General features: G+C 52.9%; 1 protein-coding gene across 3 annotated transcripts in view; it reads left to right on the plus strand.

Moving 5' to 3' along the window:
- The window catches only part of Col5a1 (collagen type V alpha 1 chain), a 166,090-nt gene that overhangs the window by 98,298 nt on the left and 57,159 nt on the right, over window positions 1-10,633 (plus strand). For all 3 annotated transcript variants that reach the window (XM_008843928.3, XM_029568755.1, XM_017800837.2), the window contains exons 23-27: window positions 447-500; window positions 700-744; window positions 1,775-1,828; window positions 5,998-6,042; window positions 6,459-6,512. In XM_008843928.3, the coding sequence (XP_008842150.1) occupies window positions 447-500; window positions 700-744; window positions 1,775-1,828; window positions 5,998-6,042; window positions 6,459-6,512 (252 nt within the window). The remainder of the gene's footprint in view (window positions 1-446; window positions 501-699; window positions 745-1,774; window positions 1,829-5,997; window positions 6,043-6,458; window positions 6,513-10,633) is intronic.

Here is a 10,633-nt window from a genome sequence, read left to right on the forward strand (position 1 = left end):
GCTGGTGCCAGAAGCCCAACGTGGTTTGGTTTTGTTGTCCAAAGTTGTCTTAACCTGGAGCTGGAGGTCAGTTTCATCAGGAGAGATGGCTCTGTGAACACTGTGCCTATTTCAAGGCCACAGTTTTCTACCAAATGGAATATGTCCCGGTCAGTACCTCCCGGGCTGTCTGTCTGGGTAGACTTCAGGGTGTTTGCAGGAGCAAGTCCACACCCCTTGTATCAGAGTCAAGTCGTTGGCCCTGTAGGTGTGAGGTTCTTTGTTCTTTCAATGGAGGATCCCTTTTCCTGCAGGCTGTTCCCACACATAGATACCTGGGGTGGCTGTCAGACAGTTAAGAGCAGATGGAAAGGTTGAGAAAGGATAGGAAGTGGGGATGAGGGCTCCAAGGTGTGGGTACAGCTTCTAGAACCCCTTCTCAGGACCTTTACTTTTATTTCCTATAGGGTCCCCAGGGAGAGCCTGGGCCCCCAGGACAGCAGGGTAACCCTGGTGCCCAGGTAAGTAACCTGGGGGAGGTAGCTTGGGGAATCAGGGTGGGGGGTGGGGGTTCCAGACCGGTGCCCTAGGAGGGCAGAGTTAGCTCTGCTACCCGTATGGTTGGTACCTATATGAGGGGGTGGTCAGTGGGAAGATGGTAGATGGTGAGGAGGGGCCCTGAGTCTGTCTCCTCATTCCTCTGCCAACCCTTCTCCCTAGGGTCTTCCAGGCCCCCAGGGTGCCATCGGTCCTCCAGGAGAAAAGGTAGGCGGGTCTGAGTTGGGTGTGTAAAGGACGTGCACGGGCACAGGCTAGTACTTCCTGCCCAGGCCTGGGAGGTCTGCTGACCTTCAGTGATAGCCACCTCACTCCTGTGCCCCAGGAAGCCCTGAAGCTTAGCCTTCTGGGAACTGAGCATGCTAGTCTCTGGGGAGGATCTTGGATCATTACCTTTAACTGATTGAAAGATTCACTCATCCATTCGTTCTCTGGCTATGGATAGAGGTGCCAGTTTCAGTGAGGGGAAAACGTGCACGCTGTCCAGTGTCAGCTGCCTGTCATTTGTCTAAAATTTAGACAGAACTGGCCGCCTTGTTTAGCTGCTCTCGTGATTTAGTTGATTTAGTTGAGTTTTGCTAAATTTGACAAATAGACCTGGCACGTCCTGGAAGGTGGGAGTGGAGACATTGGCCTTCCACAGGGATAGCAGGACCCAGGCACTGGGTATTTTAGGGAATGCAAGACATGTAGGTCTTGACCAGGGAAAGCATAATGGGGTGGTTCCCAGGGCTTTTGAGTTCCGTGAGGGCTTGTTGAAATGCAGGCAGCTGAGGGGTATTGAAAAGCCATCAGCCAGGCTGTGCTGCGCCTAAACGTCTAAGAACATCACAGGAAGGGTGGCCTGGTGGCCCTGTGGCCACTCTGCCAGACTACGGGAGGGGTTCTATGGATGCCCCGGGATGCTGAGGAAGGCACCGTGTCAGGAGGAGCCGAGGCTGTTAGAAGGCTCCCAGGAGACCAGTACCTGCTCAGGGGGTGTCAAGGAGAAAGGGGACCCAGGGAGGGGCCTCGAATAGCAGATCTGAAGGCTGTGGTGGAGTGGGGGCCTCTCTGGGTGCTATGGGTGCTAGATGCTTTGTAGCCATTGGAAGCAGGGCCTCAGCAGGTGCCCTGGGTAGAAAAGTTTAGATAATAATCAGTTTGAGGGTGGGTATTGGGCTGTAGAAGGGTTGGACAGCCCTGGGAAAGGGTAAACCCCAAGGGTATTTCCTCACAGACTGTCTGGTTTGTTTAGGGTCCTTTGGGGAAACCAGGCCTCCCAGGAATGCCTGGTGCTGATGGACCCCCGGTGAGTAGCCCTTGTCCCCCTCCCTCCATAAAGTGCCTTTCCCCCCAGGCCAGGGGCCAGGAGCATCAGTTGCCCCCTCCCTCTCTGGGTGAAGATGGTGTGTGCAGTGCTCTGCACTGAGTTAGGTTACTGGGTTCTGGACAAGCTCTTCACAGTGTGTTCCTATCACAGGGGGGCGTGACTGCATAGCGGGAGCATAACTTACTTGTTAGGGTGTGCTAATTAGTGCCCTGAACTTGGTGTCACATTTGAACCTGTGAAGAGTGCTGGGGTGGGCTCTAAGCCATCGCACGTGTCGCTGGCGTGGGAAGCAGGGGCAGGGTGTGCTGGGGGTATTTTTAGTGCTCACGCCCTGGGTTGAGGAAAGCAGGGGAGCAGTGTGTCTGGGGTGTGCAAGCGCACAGCTGGAGAGCCAGACTAGATTGCGCCTGGAAGCAGCAAGCGACAGATCCAACCTGAGGCCAACCTGTGTGGAAAGAGAAGCAAGGGGGAGAGGAAGCAACCCGGGATGTGTGCATGTGTGTTCATGAGTGCATGTGTGTGTGTGTGTGTGTGTGTGTTCAGGAGTGTGTATGTGTATAAATTGTTTATGTGTGTGCATGTGTGTGTGTGTTCAGGAGTGTGTGTATAAATGTGTTTATGTGTGTGTATGCATGTGTGTATGTGTTCAAGAGTGTGTATAAACGTGTTCATGTGTGTGTGTGCCCACGTGTGTGTTAAGGAGTGTGTGTGTGTGTGTGTGTGTGTGTGTGTGTATGTCTGTGTGCATGTGGCTCTGGCCACACATCTGCCCGAAGATGTTGCTGGTTTTAAAACGTTTTAAATTTTAATTTTAATATTTTTAAAGTAAATTATCAAATCCACCCCCATTCCTTGCCCTCCAGCTCCTCCCCATGCCCCCTCTTCCCTTCCAACTTCACGTGGTTTATGGTATTTAGTGAGACTGAAAGGATGTATTTCAGAAACCAAGATGGGCTAAGTTAATTATTTATGACAGCGTCATTTATTGTTTTAATAACATCATTAAAAGGTAAATGTGAGGGGGATGGGAGAAGTAGCTCAGTGATTAAAATGCTTACTGCCTGAGTACAAGGACCCAGAAGCTGCGTAAAGGCCGGTGGCGTGGAGTGCAGCCTCGGGAGGTGGAGATAGTAGATCCCCAGAGCAGGCGGGCTAGGGAGACCAGCCGTGTCAGCGAGCGAGCTCTGGGTTTGATTGAGAGACCCTGCCTCAGTGAATGTGGTGAAAGAGCGATGGAGGATGACTCCAGACATCCACCACAGGCCTCCACACACACACACACACACACACACACACACACACACACACACACACACACACGTGCACATGTACCCTCAGCACTTGCGCGCCCACACTTGCAAACATACATATATACACACGTACATCAGATATGCACAAAAACAAGACAACAGCAACAACAAACACCAAAGGGGGTGCGTGCCGATGCTGGGGACTGCTGCCCCACGCTGTCAGCGTCCGCTCCGAGGCTGCCGCACTTAGCAGGAGTCCTCCCACCTCAATTAACCTAATCTAGAAACTCCCTCACAGACAGGCCCCAGGTTTGTCTTTTGGGTGATCCTTGAACCTGTCCAGGTGATGATCAGTATTAACCGTCACACCAGCCAATAGTGAAGCTCTAAGATACGTGTGTGGAGAAGTCTGGCTGCTTCCCAGGAAGGGGCCGAAAACAGCAAGTGGACAGGAAAAGCATCAGGGCCCCAAGTAGCTCCAGCTGCCCGTGCGTTTGGAGGAAGTTTGAAGACACTATTGTAAAGCTTAAAGAGGACGTGAGCCGCTGCTGAGGCCTGTCTCCTCTTGTATTAGTTTGATTCTGATTGTGAAGAAAGAACGATTTAAGGGCTGGGGAGATGGCTCAGTCAGGAAAGTGCTTGCCATGCAAGTGCAGAGGCCAGATGTGGAAGTGTACGCCTGTAATCCTACAGCTGTGGGGGGGGGGGGGCTGGAGGATGCCTGGGGCTTCCCAGCAAACCAGTCTAGCCGGATCGGAGAGCTCCAGGTTCAGTGGCAGGTCCTGTTTCAAAGAATAGCACAGAGGGCAATTGAGAAGGTACCTGACATCAACCTCTGGCCTCCACATACACTCGCTCATGTGTACACACAACCCATACACATGCACACACATGTACATATGAAGAGGGAGAGAGATGAGAGAGGGAGAGAGAGAGAGAGAGAGAGAGATTTAAAAGAAGCAGGAAGGCTTTTGAGATAGGTCCAGGGCCTGAAATATAGTTGAGTAATTCTCTATAGCACACCGCAGGAAAATGGGTAAATGAATTATGGGTTGCGTTGGTGGAATATTATGGAACCAGTAAAAATAAAATTTGAGTGAATATCCAAGATTTTGAGAAAGTGCTCACAATCCAGTGTTAAATCCAGAATAAATTACACCTGCCCACTTGCTGTGCACACATGCAGAGCAAATGGATTAGTGCTGTCTCCCCGACCAGCCCATGGCTCCAAGGGGTGGGCCTGTGGAGGCGTTTAATTTCCTTTTTCGCTCTCCTAATTGTCTCCAATGAACATATATTACTTTTTTAATCAGAAAAATATCAAATACAAATAATTTAAGCTTTATTATTTTTCCATTATGAAAGTAATGTTCACGGTAGAATATTGGGAAAATGTACACTTGTAGAGAGAGCACAGCCTAGCCTTCTGCAGCAGGAAAATTTGTCAGTCGTAAATTTTCTCCTGTTCCCCTCAGCCTCTCGGCTAACGCGTGAACTTGGTGCCTCCCCACTGCAAGTCCTCCCTTCTAGAGCACAGTCGAGGCCCATCTAAGGCACCTGGCCTCAGGGTGACCATCAGCCGCTGCGGTAGAACTCTCATTTCCTATCGGCCACACCCTGCGAGGTGCCTGCCAAGCACCCTCCCCTTGGTATCCATCTCTAGGACCTTTGGTAGTGTGCTGCTGAGAGGGTTACCATGTAAGCAGGCGGCTGGCTTCCCAAGTGGCTCTTACTCCGTGTGTCACAGGAAGCCTAGCATAGGACCTCCCACAAGTGCCCACTCACTCCAGTTCCTGAATGGTGCCACGTCTGTGACCAGTGGGCACTGTGATGAAGACCACATGTCCCCTCCAGGCCACCCTGATGTGGGATATCCCTCCCTGGCTGTCTTAGATCCAGCTCTGCTCCCATGAGCCTCGGAGTCTTAAATGTCAATGTCATTTCTGAAAGACGGGGCTGCTCCAGCATGGCCCTAAGGCCAGAGCAGCAGGCGCACCCCACCCATGGGTGCCTGCGTTTTCCTTGTAGGCTGCCAGGCTCACCCTTCCCTAGTTTCCAAGCTTCTTTCTACCGGAATACTCAGTGGTGGGACTGCATGTCCGTGCAGTAAGCACAGTCTGTGTTTATCTCCACCTGTGGCTCGCTGTGTGAACTTAGGCTCTAAGCCTGGGGCCAGCCTGAGTTAAAGCCTGTGCTGATTGTTGAGGACAGAACTAGTCCAGGTCCAGGTAAGTTGGAGGGGACCAGAGGACACAGGCGCCTCTGCAGGGCCAGCTCTCACCTCCTCTCAGGCTTAGAGGCCCTGGGCACCCTCTAGGGGTATGGTTGGGGAAGACTAGGACACTCAGATGACTAGATAGCCCTCTCTCTCTGGCCTACCCTCCCACCTTGGTTTCCTCTAACAGCCAGATGCTGTGTCTGACAGACTGGCCTTTGCTAGTCCTGAGGCTCAGGCAGCAGGGGTCTGGCCCCAGCTCCTGATCATGATCGTGAGGTTCGTTTGGCTGCTCTGGCCTTGAAGGACGGCCTAGTCTTCCCTGTCCCCTTGTCTGTGGTACTCTCCCTGGAAGGTAGGCGGGACTCAGGGTGGGTGGCTTCAGGCAGGCACACCCTTGTCCTCACACATAGGTTATGACACAGTGTGTGACCCTTCGTGGTCAGTCAGGACCAAGGCCATGTTGCTTCTTCCAAGTTTGCAGTAGAGGCGGCCGAGGTTCAGTGACCAGAGGTGGCCTGGCTGGGCTGGGCTGCCTGTCCAGCCATCCTTGACTTCTGATTTCCTAGGGAGAGCAGGCTTGGAGGACTATGACCCTTACTGCCACCTTTCACAAAGGCTGCTGAGATAGGGCCTCTTTCTGAACTGGTGGCCAACTAACAATTTTCTTTTTCTTATGACAGGGGCACCCTGGCAAAGAAGGTCCTCCAGGAGAGAAAGGAGGCCAGGTGGGTACTCGGTGCACCCTGTCCCCAACAGCCGGTCACTGTTCAGCTCTCCTAGGTGGGGTGGGGGAGGTGCCCTGGCCAGTTAGCTCTGGTCAGTCATCAGGAATCCCAGACAGCAGGCTCTTGTCCCCCAGAGCTGGAAGCTGCTTCACCTCAAGGTCTCTAGGCTGGTGGCCCGTTTCTCTAAAGGCAGCTCTGTCCTCCCTGGACCCAGTTCTTGTGCTGCACACCCCATTGTCCTCAGGCGTCCTTGCTCTGCGCAGGACACTCAGCCTACTGCCTCCATCAGTCAGCATCCGTGTGGGCCACAAGCAGGACCCGGTACATCTCCCACTGAACTGCTTTGCAGGGTCCCATCAGGGTTGCCTGGGCACTCCCATCTGAAAGTAGCTAACCGTCTTTCCCTTTGGTTGTAGGGTCCTCCTGGCCCCCAGGGTCCCATTGGCTACCCAGGCCCACGAGGAGTCAAGGTGAGAGGGACTTGTAGTTCTGGGTTTTCATGGGGGATCGGGGTAGGATAGGCATGTGGGTCTGACTGGTTCTGGGGAGTTCCTCTGTGGGTAAACCTTCCTCCGGTCACTCTGGAGTGGTCTGGTCCCCCTCCCCTAGCTGGGTATGTTAATGCTGGGATCCTGAACAGCGGGTCTGTGTAGGTGAGGATATGGTCTGCCAGGCAAGGGGACAGGTTGATGTAGAACAGGGGAAAATCTTCAGTTAGCCTGTGATGAAGGAGGTGGTTCAGCACCGTCAAACTTCCTGTGGTTACCTTCTGTCAAATCCAGGATTCTCTTGGGAACCTTTCCCGGGGGTGGATCTCAGTGAGGCAGGGGTGTGGCCTCCAGCCTAGGGAAGTTTAGCAACAGTCCTTTGAGTCACTGGTGTGTTTGAAGAGTGAGAACTCCCCTGACCGCCAACCCCCCAACCCCCCAATCCCTGAGAGAGCAGAGCCATCCAGAGGTGGAGTCAGCAGGACATGTCCATTTGTTTACAATCATGTTTCCTCCGGCAGAAATTCCGAGAACCTTGTTAAGTGGGGCACAGAGGTACAGAGCAATATTGAGAGCAAGGTCCCCCCTGTCTGCTCGGCGGTAACTGTGTTTGTGCTGAGTTGTGTGATTTAATCTCGATTTAGGAGGCTCCCAGGGCGGCTGCACATTCCTGTGTAGATGCATGTGAACAGGGCCTCTTCCTTCTCCAAGAACAGGGACTTTGCAGTGTCTCAAAGCTCCATGCTTCCCATAGACATAAAAACCAATGACTATTCTTTCTTTCAAATCTGATGTGAAAGGAAACACACATACACACACACACACACACACACACATACACACACGCACACACACACGCACACACACGTACACACACTGACTTCTTTAGGTTTGAAGAATTTATACAAACATGACCAAATCCCTGCCCTCACCTGTGGACTTTGTGGCACCTTCTTTCTGTAGACACACTTGTTAACAGCTCCTCTGGGGTATGGGGGTAGAGAACCCACCACCCCAGTGTTCAGTGATGCCCCAAGTCACACTAAGCACAATACCCAAGTGGCCCTGACTTCCAAGTCCCAGGACATCCCAGGTTCAAGAAGAGCAGGCGCTCTCAAGGACCGGCGCCGTGGGCAGGTCAGGTTTCTTACCGAAGCATGCTGTTACCAGCAAAATGCGTAGTGAATTTTATAAGGTGATATTTTAGCAGTGATGCTGATTACAGGAGCTCTGTGCCTGTTTATCTTACAAGTTCCTGTCGCCACCCGCAGCCTTTAGCAGCTTCCATACATGGCTAATTGCTATGGCTGCCTCCGCAAACGGAAAGGTGTTTACTTTAAAATGTTTATGAAGAATGCTCTTATCTGTCTATCTGATTAAAATTCATTCATGACATGAGCAATCCAGTTAGACTTGGAAGCAGAGGGTATAGGGAAAAGCAAGGTTGGAGACAGTGTTCACTTGGGAAATAGACTCTCCCACTCCCATACCCTTGACAGTGCAAGTGGTGGTGTCTGCTGCTGAGCCTTGGGCCCACAGACACGGCAGAGGTGGGGCGGGAGCTGTCGCGTTCAGGGATGGCTAGTTGGCCCTTGGATAAGGTGGTCTGGTTATTTTCCACCTAAGGCCCACCTTCTTCCTGAGAAGGGGTTCTGTTTTGGCCCATCCATCTGCTGTAAAATAATTTCATGAACTAGGGGTTTGTAAATAACAGAAAAGTAGTTACAGAGGCTGGAAATCCAAGGTCAAAGTGCAGGCAGATTCAGTGTCTGGTGAGGGCTGCTTTCTGAGTCACAGCCTGGGCCTTCTCACTGTAACCTCTGAGAACGATATGGATAAAGACTCCCTCACCAGCCTCTTCCCCTTTTCATAGTATTAGGAGTCGAACCTAGGGCCTTGCACATGCTAGAGGAACACTCCACCACTGAGCTAAATCCCCAGCCCTCTTTTTTATTTTGAGGCAGGGTCCAGGAGGCCTTGAACTTGTGACCCTCCTGCTCCTGCCTGCCTCAGTTTCACAAGTAGTTGGGAACACAGGCTGTCTGCTAGAGGAACACTCCACCACCGAGCTAAATCCCCAGCCCTCTTTTTTATTTTGAGGCAGGGTCCTCCTGCTCCTGCCTGCCTCAGTTTCACAAGTAGTTGGGAACACAGGCTGTCCTAGTTTGTTTCTCCATTGCTGTGACAATACACTATGACCACTACCAACTTGGGGAGGAAAGGGTTTATTCAGCTTACATCTCCTGCGTTCATCAGGGAGCCCAGGTAGGAACTCAGGGCAGGAACCTGGAGGCAGGAGCTGGAGCACAGGCCATGGAGGAACGCTGCTTACTGGCTTGCTCCCCTGGTCCCTGCTCATCCTGCTTTCTTATGCAACGCAGGCCCACCTGCCCAGGGGTGGCACCACCCACAGTGGGCTGGGCCCTCCCACATCACTCATCAAGAAGATGCCCCTCAGACCTGGCCACAGGCCAGTCCAATAGAGGAAATTCCCCAATTGAGGCTCCCTTAACCCAGGTGTGTCAAGATGACACTAAAGCTGTCCAGCACACAGGCCTAAAGCACCAGGCCTGGACCTAGGAGTCCATCTCTGCAAGGTTTTTGTGTCTGTTTCTTTCCTGCTCTGTGGAGAAGTCTGGAAGAATGAGATGGTGGGTGGGGCTCTGGGTGCCACCAGAGAAGCCCACTTGCCGTCTTCTCTTTGGAGACTTCCAGCCAAGACCCAGAAGGTGTCTCGGGAAAAGAACAGTGTTTGGAGATGGTTGGCTCTGAAGCAGCTGGCAGGCCTGGGCGCGATGCACCTTCCTGGGTCCTTTGGACTACTGATGTGATTAAGCACCTGCTGTGGGCAGAAGCCATGCCAGGCAGCTGGGGTGTGTGCAGTGGGCCTTCCTCACGTACTCTGTATGGACATGTGTGTACCAGGTGCTTCTCTGTCTGTGCCAGACCCCTCTCTCAGGGATCTGTTCTCAGGTCGGTGTCTGCCCTTGGCTCAGGTCTCAGCAAGCATGGAACAAGCTCCCTAGACTCAGCACCCCTCCCCATGACCCATCCTAGCTACAGTTGCCTCCAAGGGCTTGGGGGGCTACTGTTCTGATGGACTGGGCACCTGCACTGTGGACCCACATCCATCAATCCAGTGTCAGAGAGAGTGATCATTAAACAAGAGTGCCCTGAGCTGCCCAGGTTCTTCCTCCCCAGGGTCTGTTGTCCCATTCCTCCATTCTGCACTCCAAGTCACACATCAAGGGGGAGGCTGAGCAGATGGGGTGTCAACAGTGGGCCTGTCTCTGTACCTCCTAACTCCTTATGCGGTGCTCAGACCACGTCCCTGACTTCTAGGTCTGTGTGCCTCTTACCCTCCTAAAATTCTTCCCAGCCCCAGGGAAAGGCTCCAAACTGCCAAGCCTGTGTCATGCTCTGGCCAGCAGAGGGCACCTAGCAGCCCCTGGGTCCTTCCTGGCTGTAGCCTCAGCTTGGAAAGAGCTAGGCCTCATGGTCCTCTGGGGTCCTGGGCAGAGGTGGCCTGAGGCAGCTCCTGGAGTCAACAAAGTCTTTGTGGGCAAATGTCACCCCACTCAGAGGTCTGACCGTGAGCGTGTGGCTGCACCAGCTACTCAGTCCACATTTAGCCTCCACCAGCAGAAGGACTGGGCCCGGTGAGAATGGAGGAAAAGGGGCCCAGTCTGTGCCGTTAGAGCTGTGTCTAGCAGGGAGGTGAGGTGGTCTGCCTGGGCTGATGACAGCAGTCGTGGTTGTAATATTGATCGATGTTGTACCATGCCACCTTTCGATGGTAATTCAGAACTGACATAATCAGATGCTACTGTGTACCAAACACCTAGTGTGTGCCGGGCACTGGCCCGAAGGCTTTCCGGCATCCCCTCCGAACAGCAGAAACAAGGCTAGGGTCCTTATCATCCCACAGATAAGGAAACCAAAGCACACAGAATTCTAGGACACTGTCAGAGGCCGCAGAGTGGGTGAGGCCTGAGCCTACCTACTTACACTGAATTCTTCCCAGCTTTAAGGGCCAAGGGACTATTTCTAGAAGAGGCAGGCGTGTTAACATGGAGAGTGTTGGTGGGGCGGCGGGGGCGGGG

Source organism: Nannospalax galili, unplaced genomic scaffold (genome assembly GCF_000622305.1).
Source record: "Nannospalax galili isolate Female #2095 unplaced genomic scaffold, S.galili_v1.0 scaffold300, whole genome shotgun sequence".
NCBI lineage: Eukaryota > Metazoa > Chordata > Mammalia > Rodentia > Spalacidae > Nannospalax > Nannospalax galili.